Raw genomic sequence first — 25,315 nt, 5'->3', positions numbered from 1 at the left:
GTCTGATTGTTAAGTGTAAGCAAAAAAGCTATATTGTGCTTAACACTTATTAAATGGGTACTTCATATATTTGACCTGTAATATTTATAAATTTAGAACATTACAACACATTTAACTTCAGAAGATCCACATCAGATGTTAGTATTTTTATGAAATCATTATATAACTTCAGTGGTGAAAAACTCAATGTGTGATGAGCAAATACCTAACTAGCTCCCCATGAAGTGTATTGTACCTACATCAACTTAAAATTAACTCACTCATTGTGAACCTTCAATAAGATATAAAAGAAGTTTAAAATGAAAATGAGGACTTGATATTGTTTGTAAAACTTTTGCACTTAGATCATTATTTGTGTGTGTTTGAGTGTTTTTCTTTAGTAAAGCCACATTGTCCACCAAGGGGAATTGAACTCCTGATTTTAACATTGTTAGTCTGTAGACTTACCACTGTACCAGCAGAGGACCATTATTTGTAATAATCATTATTGTAAATTGTATTATTGTTTGTATGTTGAAATATATTTGTGTTAAAAAGAAACTGTACATAACAGTATTGGCATTTACTTAATTTCTAAATTTAAATTGTTGTTTAACACAGTTTCAGGCTATTTGAAATTGTAATATGTAACAGATGCCATTAAAAATACACAACTCTTCCCAGTAATTTTTCCATAACCCATCTAGTGTACGAGTACAACAGTTTCTGAGTAGCAACTTAAGTGTTATATATTTATATGGAATAGCATGAACATCTGTTTAATTCTGTAATTGCTTGAAATATACAATAGTTGAATGGAAATTATGACTAGAAAGTATATTTAGAAGAATCATTACCATGTTAATCTCATTTTCATACTAAACCAGTATTTTTATATGGTAGTATGCAGAGTTCACCTTAACATTTTTATTAACTTTCTTGATACCACGGTTGGTATCCAACAATATGAATTATTTCAAAACATTTTACGACAAGTTTTGTGTACCATTTTTGAAATTAACTTTTCAAGTGTTGACTACTAGAAAATGGTTGAAATTTGTAAGTTATTAAGGTTTGCATATGCTTTGTCAAGTGTCACTGCATATTGCCATTTTTCCTCAGCTGGGTACCATTTAAGCAGTTTTCTACAGTTGATCTCTCTTTCCTGAATATTTTATAGAAGCAGTGTTTTTCCTTGGCATTGTATAATTTTTTTTTCAGATTGACAAACTTTTTTATTATGTTGTGTGCTGTTTGCTGGGGCACTTGGGTAGCTTTTGCCAGTCAGCTCTTGGAGGATTCAATACTTTTGTTACTATGGCTGAAATACAACTTGTTGCAAGTTTCTCTCTGGATGGTGTCTAAAGTTGATTCATATCTTTTTGTATTTCATTGCTGTTATGTTCAAAGGATAACCCCATTTTAAAAACTTTATATACTGATGTGAACTTATCTTTATGCTTTGAGTGTATGGAAACATTGTATTGGAAAGGGTTTATCATACCTTTCCTAAAAGCATTTAGTTTTTGGTAGCATCACACTGCCTATAAAATGCCAATGTCAGAACATAACTCTGAAACAGCCTGTTCCACCATAGCTTTACATCAGCTATGGTTGTCGTTTGGATGCTTGGTGATTTGTATATTCAAAATAATTTTAATGTAATGTACTCAATCATTTGTGTATTGTAAAAAGTAGGCTTTGATATAGAAATTATGGACTATATACACTAAAGCAATGTTTTGTTTTTATTTAGATTACAAATAAAGGAAAAGGTGGGTTGTGGTGCTTTTGGACAAGTTCATATTGCAGAGGCTTTGAGTATCAAAGCAAAAGAAGTATCAACTGTTGTAGCAGTTAAAATGCTGAAAGGTGAATTTTGGTACTTTGTGATTTGCAGCTAAATGAAATTTAACTATACATGAAAGTATTTAAAATCTTGCATATTATCTTATTCATGTCCATCTAAATAAACATAACTTAAGTTTTTCATATAAATTTTGGTACATTTAAGTTTGATTCATCTACTGATGGCATAGCACAAAATATGTTAATCTGGAAAGTGACCAAGAGTACTCAATAGTAGGAGTGTATTAACATATTAAATTACATTTCTTGATTGTTTATATATATATATTTCTAGCATTTTATTATTAATAACATATTGTATCTGAACAAGTTTCTAGTCCATTATCCAAGATCGCTCATAGTACTTACAATTGTGTTGATGCTATTTGAAAGCTGTTCAGAAAGAGCAAGAACATAATATATCCAGTGAATCTATATGCATAACAAGAACTGCTCAAAGTATAAAAGTGTGTAGTATAAGGTCATGGACTACTTAAATTATACATAAGTTATGGAATCATGTTTTTCTGGAGATACTATTGTATATGTTGTACTTGTTTGAAACTTATATTGGACCAGCTAAAAATAAAGTGCTTAAAATTGTTAGCAGTCTTACTTTGATATGTCTGTTATCTAAACCCTCATATACAAGGTACAGAAAGAAAGAAATTGCTCTTGTTTCAAAATGGCCTTAAAGATGGGTGCATGTAGTTTCAAGCAAACTATTCTTTTAGTTTACTCAAACTCAGCCATACTGACAGAAGGTCTAAATAAAATGCACTATCTCCTAGTAAAGTTTTCATTTTAGTATATATGAGCTATAACAGATTGTGTAGTAGCAACTCTTTATCAAGATGCAGGTAATTGGTATTGTTTGTAAAACATTTGCACTTAATATTCACAATGTAAGATGACAAATTACTAAATCTTTATCAAGTTTCTGTGGTTAGATATTTTTAAAAGGAAATTTCTGTAATCATTATTGAAATGTCATTTGAGTCATTTGAACATGTTTGAAATATTCTATGTGCTCTGTTTGTTACTCTTGATTCAGAAAGTAAGCTGATCTGTGTACTTTCCTTAAAACTATATGAATCATTTGTTATTGTACTTCCCAAAACATTCCAAAATATTCATAAACAGTAACAATCCATGTGTGATTTGAGGCTGTCTTTAAAAAAAATCCATTATACATTAGGATAGTTGGTTATTTTGTACAAAACATACATATGAACATTGACATATTTACATACATGTAAATGAAGTGTAATTTTAAGTATTTATGATTATTGTATAACAAAAAGGGAATTTCCTGTATAAAAAACAAATTAGCTTCTAGACATTATCATTAATAGTAATATAAGTGGATGTTAACATTTGAGGAAACTTTTTATCAACACATCATATAGCAATCAACAAGCTGTTTTAAGATTTGTTTGGAGAAATGAGACTGCATTGTATTGTCACTTAGTAGTATAGTAGTCTTTAAGTCTTGTTAAATTATTTCAGGTCATAACTTTCTGGTTATGTTAAATACTTAGTGCATAATTACATCAAAACTGTTTATAAAATGTATGAGGAACTCTTTTGCTAATGTAAACAGATGTATATATAAAAAACAAACAATTCAATTTCAGAAGTAATCTACAAGTGCTTATATCTAGATAAAGTTATGAATTAGAAGTGTTTAATTCCTACACCTGTAGTAATTTTTTTATGTTGACTTGCACACACATTATTAATATTTTCATTCATAGGAAGATATAATGCTGACTTTGTTCTATGCTTTTGTGTAGTTGGACACACTGATCAAGATATGCTTGACTTAGTATCAGAGATGGAACTAATGAAAATTATTGGGTCTCATATGAATATCATTAACCTGTTGGGTTGTTGTACACAGGACGGTAAGTAAATATTCTTTCTTAAACACTAATTTAAATATTGTAATTTCTTTTCTCGTTTCCTTTTATAAAAGCTCCTATAGTCTTGAATCTAATTTTATGTTGTTGTTTTTCACTCTTTGCAAGGTTTAATATTCTTTATTTTGTCAAGTATCAAATAAAGTGCTATAACTTTGCACATATTTTAAAAATTGTTTAGGTCCACTGTATGTGATTGTTGAATATGCAAGCAATGGCAATTTGCTGGACTTTTTAAGATCTCACAGACCAAGTTCAGGATATGAAATTCCTTTAGGAGCTGATAGGAATCTGAAAATGCTCTTGAAAAAAGATCTAATCTCTTTTTCTCTCCAAATAGCAAAAGGAATGGAGTATCTAGTTTCCAAAAGGGTGAGTAATTTTTTCAACAAAATTTGCACTTTATAAAACCATTTGATACTTGGAGGAAAACTTGTGCTTCATACATGAAACATTTTTTTCTTTGTTATGGTATTTTGTACTTGAAAGCACAAAATTTATAAAATTTAAAGACAGTGTTGTGTATTTAAAGTAATTAAAACAGTGATCTTAACTGTCTATACTGGTTATGTATAAGTTAGGCACAGAGTGCTTTAAATGAATCTTATGACCATGTGGGGCATTTCAACAACTGTGAGGTTAATCTCAAGTGAATTAAACCTATTCTACAACATGCGATGCCAACCAAACACTTCTAGCACAATAGTCACTGAACCAGATGATGTGATCAAAAAGTAACAAATTGATGAACTTAGCTAATAAGAGGTAGCAGGCCTAGTGATGCTTTCAAAACCTGGTATTAGAGGCAAGTATAATATTGAAAAGGATGACAGTACCAATGTACCAAGTATCTATAAACATATGACAAATTTCACATACAAAACCTTGACATTTAAACACAGCTTTCTGAGTGGGAGCTCTGAAAGTTGACAGATCCATTTCTCAAATACCTTTCCCTTTGCGATGTATGGCATTTTCTACTCCCATTCCTTCCTAATTTCAATTTTGCATAGTTTAATGAAGGTTAAAAAGCTTCCCATGTACATACAGCTCTTTTGACCCTAAAATGGCAGCCACTGATGTTACCTATAATATTTCCACTATTTAAGGATTAATTATGCAGATTTTATAATTTAAAGAAAACTTTTGAGTTTATATTACTGATGTATTTAAACCTTCATTTGACATTGTAGTAATTAATCAAACTGAATACTAAGTTAAGCTGGAGTGATAAAAGGTTATAATAGTCTTAAACACTAGCTAATAGTTCTTTGTTTTGTTATATCGAAATTTCTGCTCTAAAGACAAAGAAAAACTATCTAAAAATCTATCAGTTCACTAGAAAGTGCACATAAACTGAACTTTGCTTTAACATTTTATTTTGTTCTTTTGTGGCAGATAAATCAGTCTAAGTAAACAAGTAAAGTTTTTATTAAAAACCTAAATGACAGGAAGAAAGTTGATTTGAACTTTTTATACTCTGTACTCCTTCAAAAAACAAGCTGTTTGTTTACGAAAATATAAGTAAAAATTACTAGAGAATGAACTGATTGGATTTTTATTCAGTGATTTTTCTGCCAGAAGTTGACCTAAAACCAGGTACATATTTTCTAACAGTTTTCCTTTTACATGAAACAGAAGCAAGTAAAATTAATTAAACAAACCAGTAAAGGTTTGTGATAACTCCTCAGGTTTTGAAAGGATAAATAATACAGTATGACACTATTACTAATAAAGTAATTTGAATTTTAATAAATTCTGATGTGCTGTTAACATTGCATTGACAAAGTCAAAAAGGACTTGTCTATAGCATCTGTAGACTAATACAACCTATTTATGAGACAAACAAGCTGTGTCCAGTAATCCTGAGGGTTTGAATTTCTAGCAACATACTGTGACACAGTAATAGTTAGGTTGTTATTGTTAATATGACATTAATATGATTTTTATTTTGTTACCTCTGCCACTGAAGGTAGATGAAGATGTGTGTTTTTTCTGTGTGTATGTGTTTGTTAGCGAGAATTCTCAAAAAATGGCTGATTGATTGTGAAACTATGTTCATATTTGGAGTATGACCTAGCTTAGAAGGAATTAGTTTTTAGAGTGTCAAGGCCATGAAAAATTTTAAAATCTTTTATCTGTTAACTTAGAGAATAATGTTTTACACTATTTTTGCTCTAATTCTGTTACATTTTTGGATTTTAATGAAACTTAGTGAGCATATCCTATCAAAAATAGTTGGTGCCCATTGATAACAACAGACGTATGGGCACATTTTAAAATTTTTGAGAGTCAAATATGGTCAATGATGCATGGTGGAAGTATGAGTCCTATTGAATGCATTTCTAGTTATTTTTATTGTTTTAAATAACACTTTTATTCTAGAGATTAGAAAATGAAGCAGACAATGCTTTTATTGTTAAATTATTTATATCTGTTGAATTAAGAGCATTGGACTTGAATTTAAATATTTTTAAAATATGAAATTGTTCTTACATTTTAATATATAACATATTTGAATAATGAATTGTAGTAAGTAGATTGTGTAAAACTTCAGTAAAACAAGTGTGCAAGTTCTCCCTCCCCTAGAAAATGGAATGCTCTTTATAATTTCATCAACAGTTGGAAAACAGCTACAAATAATGTACCCTTATGATTAGTCTTTTAGTTAATGAAAATAAAAATGAAACAACCTAAAAGGAAAAAAATAATAGAACAATAACTTAACAAAATAGAAACTATAAGTAACAAAATGTTTAAAAAGTAGTAACATTCAAAACCTGTGGCTTCATTAGCATTTCTTTCAATATTTTATCCATTGTAACTACTACAGAACTAATCAGCTGATCATACTATGCTGTAGGTGTTATGATACAAGGACACAACCTAATGCTCTGTAGATGTAATAAAAAAAAGGGAAGAAGTATGTGCATACATATTTGCCATTTAATTTACCAGTAATGTGTATTAGTTTCTGTACTTAAAATAATAGGATTGTTTATTTATTTGTATGTTTTTTCTCACATCTAGTATTTATCAAGCTTAAATAGGAAAATAAATTGAATCACATCTTTGGAAAAATGTTGCACTTACACATGATAAATTGACAAAATACCTAATGTTTCACTGTGTATTATGTTCAGACAGTGATTTTTGCCATTACAACATCCTAGAACAAGGTGATGAAATGATAGATGATTTCATTTAATAATGCATTTTCACATATGTGGTAAAATTCAAACATAGTTTATTTTCAAAAGAGTTTTATTTTATTGCCAAAAGAGGTTCCAAAATATGGTGGAATGCCATTTCAGCTACCAGTATAAGTACCATAATGGTGTTCTGGAACATTCCACTATAACTCAAGCATTAAGTAAGACTGGAAATGACTATTTACTATCTTGTTATCATTTAAATATTTTATGTCAAAGTAAATAAATAAATTTTATATGATGAAATCAGAATTATGAATTTTTTGTTTTAATATTTTCAGTTCATTTAGTAAAATTTAGTAATTTCAGTTTAGTACATTTAATAGCAAAAAACTATTATAAGATGCAATATATATATTAATAATTTTGTAATTATGTGGATTTATATGTATACATACATGTATGTATAAAATAATTGACAAGGTTGTTAATGTTAGTATATTTTATAAAAGAAAATATTTTGCCTTTCCAGTTTATGGTTTACCCTCTTTTATCAGTAATGTTGAATACTGATGTTAGTAGTTAATGGATTTAATAAAGAAACTTCAAATAAAATTATTAAACTATTCTGCAGCAAATATAACAATGTATTAAATAAATATAAAGAAATAAAAAGTAGAGAAATTTTGCTTAAAATTTCTAATAACTATTTGTAGTTAAGAGTAAGGTCATTTAACAACTTGGCACTACTTTATGCAGATGTACACCTTGCTGCATATAAAGACTTGTTTGGAGCATGATAGTTACAGTAGACTTAATAAATGAGTGGTGGTTGAGAACTATACTAGTTTGTTTAGACAACTGGATGGGATACTTCATAATAGCATAATTTGTCTTCTGTGCTATGAATTAGAGCCTTGAATGCTAACTCTAAGAGGTAAGTTATCAACTTACTCTCAAATGGTAGTACCTTATTTCATTATTCTTAATTTTATGTCAGTTAATTTTTCGTCTTTATTTTAGAGAGCAGTCACCTTCTCACAGCTGTCTGCAGGTAGTGATGGGTGATATACATGTGGGATGTTGTGGACTTGAGCACTCACATGTTGTTCTCCTAATTTCTCTTTCTATATCTATTGCTACACTTTTATTTCTTATGTGAGACTGGCAAATGGAGGTTAACGCTATCAGCTCTTGACATAAGAGAGCCAAATTGTCTTTTGGCCTGAGCTCCACAGCAAAAATGCATAAAAACATGTGTAACAGAAACAGAGATTACATGAAAACTACTACACAGAAACATAAAATTTGAGGATATTATCTGTAATGGGTTTGCATTTAATCTAGTACCAATACTGTACCTTGATGTGCCAATTTTCCCAGCTGGTTGACCTGCATTTGATGCAGAGATATTTCTTCCAAAAGGAGCACCAAATTGAGCTCTTGACCAGTTTGAAAGGAATGTCCTTGTAAGATACTCCAGGGTGTTTTTATATTTGAGGTGTTTTTCACTGCACATAACACACACAATTTCCAGATCTACCTGCATTGTTGCCATCAAACTTTAAATCAATCTCTGATGCAAAAAAAAATATTGCTCCAACCTGCATCTAGAACATCTGCATCACTCCCACCATCAACCGATCAAGAACAATGCCCCCTGGCTTGGGGCATATCGTCATTACTTTCAGATTCTTCTTTTAAACTTTCTTCAACTGATTCAAAGTCATCCTCAGGGATATGTTTGATTGAATTTCTGTTCATTTTCATCTGGTTCATCTAATTTTTGCAATACTTCAGCAATTGTAAACATCCTAGGCCTTTGTCTTTTCTCACTCAATGCTTGATTCCAGAGAGCTATGCTTCATTGTAAAAAATTAGCAAATATCTTTACAAAAACAATGAAATTGGTGCGAACAGGAAGCTATCATTTGGAAAATAATATTAATACTGTGCTTACTACCTACCTTTATTCTGATTGGCTGATTTATTTTTAGTTTGACCTCGTTTAAATGTGGGCATTTCCCATTTTTGCTATACCTTGAATTTGGCTGATAGTCAAGCCTGGAATTCCTGATAATTCAGGAATATGGCATGAGTGGGTTAAGATTGATAGATGATGTATCCCTACTGCAATGTGGGTATACTTCCACAGTCACCTTCAAAACTTAGGGTATATTTTATAATTCCACATTATAGTTTGTACCCTGGGATCTTTTCAATTAGTGCAGCATTTTTTGTTTAATTTATTTTTGTTCTGGCTTGTTTTTTTAGGTTATAACAAAGTAATATAATTAGTAAGAGGTTTGGATTTGCTGTTTTATATGCAGTCCTTCCTTGTGATTTTGTTTACTTAACTTTATCGAACTGTATTAATTTTCACTAAAATATGTATATATATGTGTATGTATACATACATATATATTTCCAGTGATGTTAAACATTCATTGCTTAGGGAGACAATGTTGTTATCTCAAGAAAGTAGTTTTAATGCCATGCTGTAACATTTGGTTAGAATTCACTTGGATATTATTACATTTACACTCAGATATTTACTTCTACATTTTCAGTGTATTCATCGTGATCTAGCAGCTCGGAATGTCCTTGTCACACAAGACAAAATCATGAAAATTGCAGATTTTGGGCTTGCCAGAGATGTGCAAGAAGTAAATTATTATAGAAAAACTAGTAGTGTAAGTAGAATTTGCTTTAAATGAGATGAATTGATGTAATTTTACACTAAAAACAAATAAGTTTTTCAGCATGGATAATATTATTATGAATTTCACTTATAGGGGAGTAACAATTTAACACCTTTTGGAGTTGTATGCTTGAGTATGTATAGTCTATTGGTTATTTTAATGAAATGCATTTCCAAACGAAAATGATATTCTGCTGTAGATTTACATAAGAAGAAATATTTATTATTATATGTGCATCTTATAGTATTATTTCATTTCATATAGGTCTTCTAAACAATGTATGTTATATATTATAGGGTCGACTGCCTGTGAAGTGGATGGCACCAGAAGCTCTGTTTGAAATGAAGTTTTCTTCATCCAGTGATGTGTAAGTGAATTTGTGTCTCTCATTGCTGAAACTATACGTCATGAAAGACTAGATACACCAGTACGTCATGAAAGACTAGATACACCAGTATTAGTTATTCAAATGAAGAATATTTCTGAACAGTGTATTGTCAATCAACATTATGGTTTTTACCATTTATTTAACTAGTTTTTTAAATTTTGTAAATTAATTCATTTGAGAAAAGTAATGAAAAAGATAATTTAGCTCAAGTTTTAATTCACATCCAAGCTTTCTTCATTTTTGTAGTGTGTCCACTTGTAGGGCTCCATGGTGGGTGGGATCAGTAGACACAACAAACTTTTCTTTTTCTCATGTCTTCTCTCACTTACTCACAGCTAAGGTTAAGCAACTCTTGACTGGTAAGCAACCACACTTGGAGGGCTCTGATACTCAGTCCCAAGATACAGTTGATAATGTGTCTTAATTTCTCATTTTACACTCACTATCTGTAAAGTCCCTTGGGCAAATGTCACCATTTTTTTATTCACAAGGCATTGGAAGGGCTCACTGGCTCTCCCATATCTGCCCAAAAACTATGAACTGGAGATGTTCTGGTTGAAACATCAAAATCAGAATACACCAAACTCCTTTTAAAGTAAAAAACTTTAGGGGATTTGTCTGTTCGGATTACTCTCCACACTACTTTGAACATATCTCGAAAAGTTAATGCTGAGCGAGATCATCTTAACATTCCCAAGTCAGAGTTTCTCGCTGGTCTGTCACTGTGGTGCCAGAAATGAAGTTTTTGGGATATGTTTTTGATCACAAGTTGACTTTTATTTTACACATCAAGCAACTTCATATCAGATTTACCAGGGCACTAAACATCCTGCACATATTTTTCTACAATCTGTTGGGGAGTGGATTAATATACTGTGCTAAAGATTTATCATACTTTCATAAGATCAAAACTAAATTGCAGGATCTCTAGTCTATTGTTCATCCAAGCCATTGGCACTTAGAATGCCTGATACTATTCGCCATCGTGGACTCTAGCTTTGCACAGTATCATTCTGCACTTTGAGTGTCCATAGTTTGTACACCAAGTACCATGAACCACCTCTAACTCTTTGATGTTTGAAACTCTCCCTGCATTATGCTGCTAAACTATGTTCCTTGTTACAGTTTCCCACCTAAGACTGTTTTCCATCATCAGTGGGATGTTTTATTCAGTAAAAGCAATCAATTATTTCACCTCTGGTAGTTGCATCTAGGCATACATAACCAACTTGAGTCTGGCATTGGATGACATTTCTGAGTCAGCTCATTCCTCCATGGTATGTTACCATTCCCACGTGTCATTATTCTCTGAGTTACCTGAAGAAAGCAGATACTCCAGACTGAAAGTACTGCCTTCTCTTTACTGAATATCTCTTGAACCATCCCTCTGTAGCTATTTATTTAGATACTTTGAAGTCATGTGTCACTGTGGCCTCTTCTGTGATTTATCATGGTTTGGTGGTTGCACACAGACTTTCCCTTTATAGTTTCTGTGTTGACTGCTGAGTTTTATGCCCTTGCCCTTTATCTTGTAACATTTAACCGGTACTTTGATTGTACTACTTACACAGATTCTCTTAGCCATCTACAAGCCCTGGATTCACTTTACATGACTTCACACCTAGCTTTTGTTTGACATTTTGAACCACTTGGTTCAGTTTCTTTATCATCTGTTTGTATTCAGTTTTTCTGGATACTGGGTCACATTGCATTTGGAAGAATGAACTTGCTGAGACAGCAACTAAGCTCTTGTGCCATTATGGATGGGTCTGTTCTAAATACATAATATGGTCCCATTATCAAGGTTTGCCTTTAAGCCAGCTGGCAGTCAGCTTGAGATGAAGAACATTCCAATAAGCTTTTCCAGATCAAACTTACCATTACTCTTTGGTCTTTTAGTTTCTGGAGGCTTTCTAAGGAAAAAGTTGTTTTGACAAGGATATTCATTCAGCTTTTTAACTCATTATTTTCTTTTATCTGGTTCTGGTGCACCATTGTGTGGCCTTTGTGACACTAATGCCACCATATCCCACATTTCACTGTTGTGCCATTGTTAAAACTGGAAGATTTGACACTATTTTCAAGATGTACACACTCAGAATTTACCATTGACTTTGGATGTGTCATTTGTAATGGTAATACCGTTCATCATGAATGTGTTTTTATCTTTTTATGGGCCATTGGCCTATTCAATTCTGTTTATGTTTTACCTTTTTCTGGGATTTCAACACCACCACCACCAAAAAAACAAAGAAGAAATCCCATATTTTATTATGTACCATTTGCACCTTGTTCACTTTTAACTACTGTATATTTGTTGTTATGTTATTATTGTATATTTTTACCTTTTTAAGGTTTTTCAGGGAATTATTGTACTTGCAAAAAAAAATGAAATATAACCTATTTTTTACTAAGGTTGGTTCACTCTCTTACTACCTGTTTGGTGCAGATATCCTCATTGTTTTATGCCATTAAATGCCAAAGAACCAACCAAATCATAATTTAAATTAAATTTATCATGCTAACAAGATTTGATTATATCTGATTATCAAGATTTTATTGAATTTCCCTCCCTCAAACAACTGAAAAGATATAAGAAATTGAACTGCTTGAAATTGCCAAAGTTCTTGAACAAAATTCCTGCTTATTCACTAAAATTATAGAAGTTTCTTGTGTGTATGAATCAACAACATGTGTGTGTGTATATACAGACTAGAGTATTGTCAGTTTTCTTTTGCAGGCTGAACTTTTAGAATCTCTCCTCACACTTATAAATGTAACCAATTCAGTGTGCTGAGAGACACTATATAGTATTGGTTTACTATAGTAGTTATACTATAAATCTTTGAAGCTATAATTGTGATTAATGCTTATTAATCAGAACATTATGTATTGACCAGGAATGTTTTAAGAAATTTCAGACATTACAAATTATTTAAGTTCAGTAGATTTGCATTGTAAATTAGTATTTTTATGAAAATATTATATAATTTCATTGATGAAAAAACTATCTAGCTTCCTATTAAGTCAATTGTACCTTTATCAATGCAAAATTTATTTACTCATCATGAACCCTTGATAAGATATCCAATTTCAGACCAGATGGAACACTCTTTATTGTTTGTACGTTTTGAAAACTTTTGTATATAAATTATCATTTGTAATAACCATTATCATAAATTGTATTATTCTTTGTATATTAAAATAAATTTGTATTACCAAAGAAAACTGTTTGAATCAATATTGTTAGCAAATATCATAAATTTGATAGATGTTTGCATTTGATTAATTTCTAAATTTAAATTATCATTAAACTCAGTTTCAGGTTATTACAAATTGTAAGATGTAACAATATGGGGTACATATTATACCATTATTCAAATTTTACCTCTATGGCTCTTAGTAACATTTGTTTGTTTTCTTTGTTTTATGATACTCTAAAATGTACACTTGGTTAACCTAAATCTAGTAATTCAGTATTCACAGTAAGTTGTAGATTTTAGTAATTAACATAAAAAGTTTGTTTATAATTAAGCACAAAGCTACTCAGTGGGCTATCTATGCTCTTCTTACCATGAGTATTGGAACCATGTTTCTAGTGTTGTGAGTCCACAGATATACTGCTCTGCCACTGGGGAGGGGCAACATAAAAAAAACAAGACTTCTATTTTATATCCTTTATTATCTTGTTGAGACTGAAGTTTCTTTTATTGTTAATTATGAACCCATAGAATACTAATTCTGAATGCAGTTTTTATTACATTAAGCTACCTTAAAGTGTTTTTTATTTAGAGAACTTTAACTCTTAAGCATATTTTTTAAGGATATTTTTACAAAAGTTAATTTTTGTATATATATGATTATATGTGCATCAAACTGTTTCTGCAGCTAATGATATTATAAGTGATTATTTATTAGGTAAAAATGATTTGTTCAATACTATTTTTCAGAATTTGTACAATGAACATGCACATACTGAATTAATGGCTGTAAGCAGTATTTTTTAAGAAAATGGTTGGCTACTTGTAAGGAACATGCCACAAGGAAATCACACACAAAATATCAACTGACCATTTGTAAAGGAAAAACAAAACACTTTTGTAATGAAGTTATTCAGCTTATTTTTCATTGTAATCTGTAAGTTCTAAACATTTTCACAAATGATTACTTTTGGTGCGTGTACAATATCAACATGAACATATTTATACATTTACAAGTTACATATCAGCACATAGAGACTAATTATAATGCACTTTTATTTTACATAATTATAAAATTAGACCAACACATTTCTTGCCCTAATAATATCAACTCAAGTGTTTTATTATCACTGATTCCATTTTACTGCATCATGGACAGAATAAATCATTATTTCAGAATGAAACAGTTCCTCAAGTAAAATTGCTATAAAATTAAAAATTGTGTTTTTTCCATATCCTCTACTGTGCATTATGCTTGTATTGTTTCATAATATTAATTACATATGTCTATTATTTTGAAGTATAACATATTTCAAATCTCCTGAGCTGGAATGTCTCACACATTGTCATGCAGTTAACTGTAATTTTCTAATAAATTTATATCAGAACAAGACAATCATACAGCAGGTATTTTTTTGTCAATTTTGTTTACAGTAGCAATAACAAATCACACTTATGTCAAAGAACAGATAGTTTTCCTTAGAGCATTGTTATAACTATGTTCTACTCTACATATTTCAGTTGGTCCTTTGGGATTCTTCTGTGGGAAATCACAACGTTAGGAGGTACACCATATCCATCAGTTCCTGTTGAGAGACTCTTTCAGTTATTGAGAAAGGGACATCGAATGGAGAAGCCAGAAAACTGTTCATTAGAACTGTGAGTATGCTGTACTTTTATAAATAATCAGTTATATGGAAGACAAATTGATATTTCAGTTATAATTTAGTATTATTATATAAGTACACTCTGAAAATGAAAAGCAAAAATATCATTTTAATAGATAGGCAACTTTTGTTTTCAGTTTTCATAACCTGAAAACAAATGGATGGATAGTAAAGAATTTGAAATTATTTTTTAAAGTTAATAAATAGATGTCTTTATACATTTACCTTTAAAGCAAACAGATGAAATTGAGTTTCTTAGAAATCCTTTGTAAATTTTATTTTTATAGAGAAGAATAATTTCCCCAGTATTTTGAAAGAGTTTTGAAAGTTCAAGAGAATTAACTGAATTTTGAGTATGGTTACATGTGTTTAGGGTTGTTTGTATAATGTCAGGTCACTGGTGATTATTAAGCTTTCTATCATCAATTCATATATTATTATATGTTTGCATACAACTGAACTGTTTTTCAGTAAAATGGTATATTAGATAAACAATATTTTGATTTTTATAGCTACATGATCATGAGGAACTGCTGGAATGCTGAGCCCATTGAACGGCCAACATTTTCTATGCTTGTGAAAGAACTAGATCATATGTTGACCATTTCTTCAGAGGAGGTAGAAATATACTTTTTGTTTCCCAAACATGTTCAGAAAACTGTGAAAATATGATAACATTCAAATTTGCAGTTAATACTCACAAAAGAAAATATTTGAAATTATAATGCTTAAAAGTATAACCTGTATTGGGAGTGAATATTATACTCAACTAAGTAGTATAATCCAGTGGAGTTTTTTAAGAACACTAAGTTTTGTAAAGAAATTATTGTTCTTTGGGTTCACCCTACAAAAAAAAGTTATACATTTTTTTCTAGTTTTAATATAATGGTTTTAATGCTCTTATGACACAGTGAAATATTCTTTTTAGTCCACAAACATTTAGATAGGTAATAACTGAACCATGATTTTGTTTAACAGTTGGTGTGTTAGTATCATCCTAATATATTGATGTCTTGTAATTATAAAGAGATAGAGAGACTACAACTAGTTTGATGTGATATATCAGGGAATATAACTGAATTTGTTATTAGTGTTCTACATTATTCAGATCTCATGTACAGCACACCATTATTGACTGAAGGGAGAAAGACCAGTTACAGTAGATAAATGTTCTTCAAAATCCAAAATAAAGCCATAGAACTGACCATTCTTTCCTGTATTATTAATATTATATTTGCCTGTTTCTAAAAAATGCACTTATGGACATGTATTTATTTTACAGTTTGATCAGTTTGGACAGTACTTAGTAATGTTTTTACTTAGTGCTTTATGACTCTTCAGTAGATAGAACTATTCAAAATTCACTCATCCAAATGAAATTGTGTGGAATGTTGTTTAATGTAACATCAGCAATGTTCTGTTTGTTACCAAACAGCTGTTGAGCACAGATCTAGATCATCTGTGATTCGATAGTTCATCACTATCCATGCATTTCTATATGAACCATGACTTTGATTACCCTGTATACTTGGTTTTATAGCTTGGAATTTTATATTGTTTCAATAAGTCTTGGAGAGAGAGAGAGAAAGAAAGCTTTGACATTAACTCGAAATACAAAAAGCTTGATAAATTTAATGCTTAAAATTGTTCCTAGAGCTAAATTTATAATGTTTTGATGAATTTAGTGTTGAAAGATATTTTTAAACATAAACCTGTAACTCATGATTACCTTTAATTATAATATACACTTTTGTTTAGTCAAGTATTAGATTTAATTTAACTGAAATTGTTTGTCAAGTAAAAAACAACATATCATTAATAGGAAAATCATGCATAAGATGGAATGACTGTAAAATTTGGTGCTCTATTAATTCACCTAATTTATTCTAAAGTTAGTGAATATATCATCAGAATCATCACTACTCACTCTGTCATCATTGCAGTTTTAAGCTGTTTTACACATTCAACCTAAGTCTGAAATTTGACAATATCAGAGAAATATAGTTCTTGAAAAAGACATTTTAATCAGATTTATTGAGAAACAGCATTTTAGTTTTATAGCAGTTTTCCTTCTAAAATTAATGTACCTTTATAAATTTGTTGTAGGTGTGAATTTTACTATAATTTTATGGCATATTAATTACCTATAGTAAATCCCAGATAGCTGTGAGCTGTATTAGAAGAGTATTATTCTTTTCTAATGAAAGAGGTAGCATGCAAGATCACATACAAAATGTGCAGTGAATTCCAAAAGAAAGACCCAGAACTCAAATACTTCTGAATAGTTGATTATTATTCTTTAGGAGAATAAAGGGTTATGATTAGTGGGTGCAGTATACTTACAGATATTGATGTCATGCAAATTTCATGTTCCAGATGAGTTGACCTTGGAGACTAGCCAATTTTAAATTGAGACATTGGTGTTAGGTTTACTTTGTACTAAAGAAATGTGTACATTATGTGAAAGACGTAAGACTTATAATAGTTAAAAAGATGTTAAAACAGTTTTCATATGATGCAGAAATAAAACAAAAGAAATAAGAGAAAATATATAGAAAATAATACTGATATAGAGAAATAGAAACATAAGTAAAAGTATGAATAATACTAATAGTATTATTACTTTTAGTTTTTTATGCAAATTGAATGTGCTTTCAGAGATATTTGACTATCTCAAAGTTATATTAGGTTGATTTGGCAATGGCATACAAAGGTATGTGTGGTATGTTTAGGTGAAACTGATTATCTTAATATCAGTGGAATAGGTCCTCTGAATAGCATATCTATCTTGAAATAAGTCTAGATTTTAGAACTTTCACTGAATTCGTAAGAATGAAATGCAAGGACTGGACATTATTAAATATAACTGAACAATTCTTATCAAATAACTTAAATACACTGTATGTGGTTGCTTAGATGCTGGATTGTCAAATTTACTGTATTATAAGTTGGCCATTTCCTCAAAGCTTTATACCAGGCTTTTTCAGTCAAGAGTATGTGCCAGATTGTTTAAATTCATTGCTTCTTACTTAATAGCAGCTAACTTTGAACTTAACAGGGCAACTAGTGATATTCAACTGCATTGTCATTCTCATTCAAAAAGGGAAGTTTTAGACTCAAAATATTACCAAGACTACAGACTGCTCTCAACATTCTTGCACAACATGTATCATTAAACCAAAACTCTCATGGGTAGAATAGGTCTTATCTTTAGAGAATAACAAAACATTAAAGACAGCTAGAATGAAGTCAGCTTAATGATTTTTCTTGACCATGTTTTATTCTTGTTTCATGTGAGATTTGAACGTAGAGAAAATTACTGTTACATTTTGAATAATACTGTATTCAAAGAAGATAAAATTGCATGGTATATCAAACTAATATGATTTTACTTTCGTACATTAAAGCAGTTTTAGAGGCTTTTATATTCTATTATCATTTCATTCCATAACTGTAAGATAGTTAAAAAAAAAGGTTTATGAGGAAGAATAATAACTTATCTGTAAATTAAATAATATTTCACAAATTCAAATAAAATAATTCATTTCTTATTTAATTTTTTTTCCTATGTAGGAAGATATTTTGAACTATAACAGATCTTTTACTCTAATCAATGCATAATTTATTTTAGAAGATATATCATTAATAGAATTAATTAACATTTCTAAATTTTTTAAGAATAACTTGTGTCATGCCAAGAATTACATGGTCATATGTTTTGCTTGTTTCTTTTTATTTCATAGAACTATGTTGACTTGAGTGCTTCTTTCCCTGTTCTGGATACTCCTCCATCAAGTGCTTCATCTTGTGAGTTAAATGTCTCCGATGCTGAAGTCATCAGTGGTGAAAAATATATAATTTAAGCCACATTACAAAAGTTATTTGACATGTGCACTACCAGAGAATATTCTTTGTTTGAATTGTTTTAGTGAACTGAAGTTAATTCAGGCTGGAACTTCAGATGGTAAAGGTGGTTCAGACCATTTAGTTAATGTCTTGTTTAATGTTTATGATCTGGCTCCAAAATATACAAGGATAGGTTGTGGAGGTTCAAGTATAGGATTTGACAGCATTTTATTCAAAGCTAGTTTTCCAAATTAAAATCTATAAGGTCATTGATCCGTGAATGCTTCACCAAACAATAAGAATATATTAGATTCTTTACTCCATGTTTCAACTAAGGATATCTTTTAAAGAATTAACAAGCATTCAACAGAAAGAACATAGTAAATTCAATTTATAATTTTATATATATCAAAATACCATGTAACTAATAAGCCTGCTGTTTAAACACAAAACTTGCACAAATGAAATTTCTAATGTCATGTTAAGTATTTTGTTCATAAAATGTTTAGTATTAAATTTTCAGTATTACCCATTTGAAGATTATTGTATTTTTCTCAAGAAAAGTTAGCCATTGTTCTAGACTTCATAGTTATATTTATAATTAAGTAATATTTATAATTATTTGTTTCTTCCCAAGCCTATTTTTTCATATTATACATAGCTGTGAAAAATAAATGATTTAATACACTCTACTGACACTGCATGTACTTTTTTTTAAAATTTATTTCTTTTTATTTGAATTTCTTTTTCAAAGTTTTTATAGTTAAACATTGTATACTTGAACAAGAAAACAATCTTATTTAAATGTAGATTTCTGTTTATATTATTTTCTGTCTCAGTGATCTTATTACTTGAAAAAAAAAAATACATCTACATGACAGTGTGAGGTAATACTAATAAAGCATAGTGTTTTGAAAAAATTTGTAAAATATAATTATGTCTCTTACCTATGAATAAAACTATTTTTCATATTGAAAGTTCATCCTTTAATTTAAGTTGTGAATAAATTGGCATATTTTTTGATCTAGTTGTTATGTATATTAAATATAAAGTATTTAACTTTTGAATAACGTTTTAACTTTAATTGGCATGGCATAGTTTTTGATCTAGTTGTTATGTATATTAAATATAAAGTATTTAACTTTTGAATAACGTTTTAACTTTAATTGGCATAGTGTTTGATCTAGTTGTTATGTAAATTAAATAATGAATGAAAATTCTTTATTATCCACTCAGTATTTTTGTTCTGATTAATGAGACATAATCAGTATTTTTATTTTTCGAAATAGCTAAGATCTGATTGTTAACATTCAGATCTTCACATCTTGATTTGAAACTGAAATTGCACATTCCAGTGTTTAAATCTACAGTTGTGGTATTTTTGTTTTAAATGTCACGATAGAAATAATTGGTGCACATAGTATTAGTCTTATTGTTAAAATTACTAAATAGATTATTGTAAAATACATTAATAATTTAAGATATATAAAATAGAATTAACTCTTTCGTTAAAACGTTATAACAGAGAAAATATACATTAATAGTTATTTAAACATATAATTTAGGAATTTGTAGAAACATATTGGTATTTGTGTTTATTTAGTAGTTCATTTACTTTTTTCATTAATCCATGCTGACATATGAATTAAAAATTTCATCTGGTGGATATCAACAAAACTTTTATCGCCAGTGTAACATAGTGAGTTGTTAGTGTCAGCCAGGAAGATTTAGGCATTAATGTTGAAGGGGTTGGCCACTTTTCATTGCTTCTTATGCTTGTTCTCCCTATCCCCAGGACCACGTTTCTGAGGAAGTTTTCCTTCAGGAGGAGAGCAATTTTGATATGGTTTTTCGTGTTTTAGTTTTATTCTTGCAAGTTTCATAAAGCTGACAGTTAGAAGAGTCTGTCAACCAAGCCTTTCTTAAACCTTATTGATCAGGTTTGTGAAATTTTATGCATCTCCTTTAGTCCTCGGGGGAGAGGTTCATTTTGATTATTTTCCTTCATCTGATGACATTCTTGATTATTGTCAACGTTTTGCTTCTCAAGTGCAGTTGGGAGTGACTATACCTCATACGTCTTAGCTTTTGGACTAGTTACTTTTTCTTACCAACCTGTCTCAAATCCCTCATTGGACTATTTAACACTTAGATCCTCTTCTTTCCTTATGGGGTTCTAATCTGGGTTAACTTAAATAGTTTCCAGTTTACTATAATTTAAATTACATTGACCAATCTTTTATGTGCTCTTTCCTCTCTATGTTTGTTGTTTCAGACCTTTTACCAGTCTCCTAATCAGTTCTTGGCTGATCTACAGACTCTCCTTCAGCCTTATCCTTCCTCAGTTGGATTTTGTGTTATTGGGATATACTCAAAATGGGTCACCCCATTTTAACATTACGGGAACTTTGTTAGTTTTTTTTCTGTGTGAAATGGTCTTTGAAGTTTTGCGAAAGTTTTGGAGTCCAGGGTCAGTGTGGCAAAATTGCATCCTTCTTTGTTTTTTCTTGCTTCTCATTTATCTTTCCCTACTAATTTTGCTCAGTCTTTGCCTTTGAAAAGTGATGTTTTCGAAAGATGTTGAAAAGTACTCATTCTAAGCAAAATTAAATGTGAAACCTTCTACTGTATTTACGCATGCGAAATATACAATTATCAATAACTGTGACTTTAATAAATCGTAATATAATGTTTTAAAAGTTAAAACGGAAATACAAAGTTACATATTGACTAAACAACCTACAAGATATAAGTATTTTAAAATAAAATTCCTATTCATGAATTTCCTCCTTTTATTGAGAAGTGTGGTAAATTCGAACATAGAAGAAATTTTCACAATAAAATTATGAGATAACTATTCTGAATTTTCACGCAAAGAGTTCTTTTCTAGTTTGAATGAAAAAGCAATATTTTGGAAACAAGTTAAAACGTCCTCATTGTAGAGTAAAATTAAATAAGAAAACTTCTGCTTCATTTATCTTTTTCGAAACACATGAGAATGGACCATTATGACTTTAATAAATCATGAATTTAACAACTACATACATCCAAATCAATCTTCTTTCACACCACAATTCCCTGGTAAGACACTAAAAAGCTCTTCCAGTCAATCAATAAAAAAATCACCACCACTGAACTTAAAATAAACATAAACACATGAAAAACACTTCCCCAGACATGATCAAATACGAAATGTAATTCTCAAAAAAGGCTCCAGTCTCCTATTACAACATTTCTCAAATATCATGAATCTCTCACTAACAACAGGTTATTACTCAGACACTTGGGAAAATGCCATTATCACCACTATATATGCAAAAACGGCTGGTTTGGGTTGAGAAAATATTTTACGTAGAAGAACGAACAACGTTTTGACCTTCTTCGATCATCGTCAGGTTCACAAAGAAAGAAAGAGGTAACTGACCGGAAGCTGACCACATTCTTCCTTTAATTTTGCGTTTGTTTGTTTATTTAGTATTTGAGTGTTTTCTATGGTTATGTTGTGTTTATGTCAAATAAACACACAACATAATCATAGAAAACACTCAAATACTAAATAAACAAACAACCATAAACAAACGCAAAATTAAAGAAGCCTTACTTATACAACAACTTAAACCCAAAATAAACCAATATAAAGGAACGCCTTTATATCGATATTAAATATAATAAAATAAAATTATATATTCAAACATCTAACACCGCCCTCTATATTCCGACACTCAGTTACACAACCTTTTCCAAATATGTGGTCAGCTTCCGGTCAGTTACCTCTTTCTTTCTTTGCAAACCTGACAATGACCGAAGAAGGTCGAAACGTTGTTCGCTCCTCTACGTAAAATATTTTCTCAACCCAAACGAGCTGTTTTTGCATATATGTTTCTCTACAAGTGGGTTTTCTCGACATCACTGATTATCACCACTGTTCCCAAGAAACAAACAAACCGGACTAATCCTGACAACTTCCCTCCGATCAGTTTGTTAAGTTGTCTTGGCAAACTGATGGAGAAACTAATATCAAATCATCTCCTTCATTTCTGTAAAATAAATAACATCCTCCTTGAATCTCAAAACGCTTCCAGGAAAAACAGACAAACAATAGATCACCTCGCACGACTCATTGAATCAGTTTAAAAAGCATTTAACAACAATAAGGTAACCATAGTTGTATGTTTAGATGTTAAAAAAGCATTTGAAAGTGTTTGGCATAACGCCATTAATTATAAATTCAACAACTTAAAAGTAAATCAGACTATTATCAGATGGATATCAAACTTCCTAACAGATAGAACAGCTCAAGTAAGAGTCAACAAAACTTTATCGAAATCTTTCAAAATAACTACAGGAGTGCCTCAAGGATCTGGCCTCTCGCCACTCCTTTACATTATTTTTGTTAGTGACATACCTTTTCCTAGTCTAACGTTACAATTCACAATACGCAGATGACATTGTTATCGGGAGTATTTCTAGAAACCCGCTAATGGCCATGTTTCGCGTTCAGGAAATACGAAATACTGTCACGAGCTGGAGCAACAAGTGGTTTTAAATCCAACAAAAATACAAGCAATCACTTTTTTATAGGAAATTAAAAAACATCTCACTCGGCAACACGCCTGTCAATATGAACAAGCAGATCACATCACTTTCAACTCCAGATTAACATGGAAAAACATGTTAACAACGTACATTTATCCATCAAAAACCGCATTTCACATTTGATGACCATATCTAGCAAACACTCAAGCTGCTCACCAGAAACCATCATCCAAATATACGAGGCTTACATCCGACCGTTAATAGAATAGGGATGTCAAGTCACATACAATATGTCTAACAACACACTACAGAAGATCCAAATACAACAAAATAAAATATTAAGAGCAGCAAACCGACTACCATCATACACACCTGTGAACTACTTGCTCAAAATCAGTAACTTACCCACCCTTAGAAACAGGCTCACAGAAATGTCATACAAATATTACTTAAAAGCAGATTATAGAAATGAACTAACTGTATCATTATGTAAATTAGGTAATGCACCTACAAAATACATTTCACCATATAACATATTTCTACAATTACAAATCACTCAGCAAGATACATGATCACAGATAATGTGAATATATGTTTATATGTATTTCCTTTCAGATCCGGGCACAGGACAGGTAAAACTTTCGGCGTCTATGCTGTGAAGGTGGGTTTTCTTGGGGCACTCTTGTTTTCCCCCACATCTAAATCTCAGGCATTGGACCTTTAGATTCCAGCCAAGGCAATATTCTTGCCCAGTCTTGAATCGGACCGTTTTAAATTGATATCTCATCGACTTTTCAGACTGCGGACTCTGGCCTGGTTTACTTCTCTTGTGCCGCCTTTCTCTCGCTCCCTTTTTCTTACCCGTCATTTTTATAATGCCCCACCGCACTTCATCACCTTAAACAAGTCAAAGTAAAATACAGGTAAATTCCCAAGCAAAATTAAATAATCTTTCGTGTGAGGGCACGAAGAGGAACCACAACGTTCCTGACCACCCCTGTTGGGGAGAGAATTATTCAGACTTCTCTCTCTAAACTAAACCTCTGCCAAGTTCGTTTGTGTTAAAAATCATAATATATTGATTCTAGAATGAAAACAGCCGTGGGGGCGTTATAATATAACGGTCAATCTCACTACTCATTGGTAAAAGAGTAGCCCAAGAGTTGGTGGTGGGTGGTGATAACTAGCTGCCTTCCCTCTAGTTTTACACTACTAAATTAGGGACGGCTGACGCGGATAGCTCTTGTGTAGCTTTGCGTGTAATTAAAAAACAATCAGGAAATAAGTATTGGAATTTTCATAAAAAGATTTCAGTTTCAATATCTTATATCAAGCGCATCTATCTATGTAAAATATACGAAAATTAAAACTTTTATGAAACTTAATTGTTTGGGAAAAAGTATTCTTTTGTAAACGCGTTTAAAAAGCAATATTTAATGTCAAATATTCTATTTTCTTTATTTTTTCGAACGATACAGAAATGATCCATTGTAATTTTAAAAAATCGCAATATAACACTTCCAGAGTTGAAAAATAAATAAATGTGCAGAATAAAAACAAACTTAGAGATCGACTAATTCTCTTTCGTATTGTAATAGATATAAGATTTGTAAATCCATATTTCTGATCCTAAGTTCATTTTAAAAAAAAAAATCCTATTCCTCAATCTAGAAATGCAGCAAATTGAACTTTCCTGAAATCTTCACAACAAATCAAGGGATAAATATTGGAAGTTTTGATGAAAAAAGTTTCATTTTGAGAAACATGTATCAAATGCATCTCTCTACGAATAAAAATGCATTTTGTAATTAGGGTTAAAATAATTTATTGCAACCACGTTTAAAAGAAATTACTTTAAAGAACATTTATATGTGAACATGCTACTATCTTTATTTCATTAAAAAGTACAAAAATGAAATATTGTGACTATTACATCGTTTTCAAACATAAGAGAAAATATAGAGAATAAAAACAAAGTTAAAGATGGACTAAAATTGCACAAAGCTCTAACAAAATACAATAGTCAAGTGCTTATTCTGGGGTCCTTTTCATGAGAAGTATAGTGAAATTGAATG

General features: G+C 30.6%; 1 protein-coding gene across 10 annotated transcripts in view; it reads left to right on the top strand.

The window, feature by feature from the left end:
• The window catches only part of LOC143238157 (fibroblast growth factor receptor 2-like), a 73,254-nt gene extending 53,573 nt beyond the window's left edge, over positions 1-19,681 (top strand). For all 10 annotated transcript variants that reach the window (XM_076478137.1, XM_076478131.1, XM_076478136.1 and 7 more), the window contains exons 9-16: positions 1,736-1,851; positions 3,624-3,734; positions 3,931-4,121; positions 9,472-9,594; positions 9,900-9,970; positions 14,713-14,850; positions 15,371-15,476; positions 18,602-19,681. In XM_076478137.1, the coding sequence (XP_076334252.1) occupies positions 1,736-1,851; positions 3,624-3,734; positions 3,931-4,121; positions 9,472-9,594; positions 9,900-9,970; positions 14,713-14,850; positions 15,371-15,476; positions 18,602-18,721 (976 nt within the window). In that variant the 3' untranslated portion in view covers positions 18,722-19,681. The remainder of the gene's footprint in view (positions 1-1,735; positions 1,852-3,623; positions 3,735-3,930; positions 4,122-9,471; positions 9,595-9,899; positions 9,971-14,712; positions 14,851-15,370; positions 15,477-18,601) is intronic.
• The last annotated feature ends 5,634 nt before the right edge of the window (positions 19,682-25,315 follow it).

This window comes from Tachypleus tridentatus, chromosome 13, assembly GCF_004210375.1.
Source record: "Tachypleus tridentatus isolate NWPU-2018 chromosome 13, ASM421037v1, whole genome shotgun sequence".
Classification (NCBI taxonomy): Eukaryota; Metazoa; Arthropoda; class Merostomata; order Xiphosura; family Limulidae; genus Tachypleus; species Tachypleus tridentatus.
This window is presented reverse-complemented; position numbering and strand designations above follow the sequence as displayed.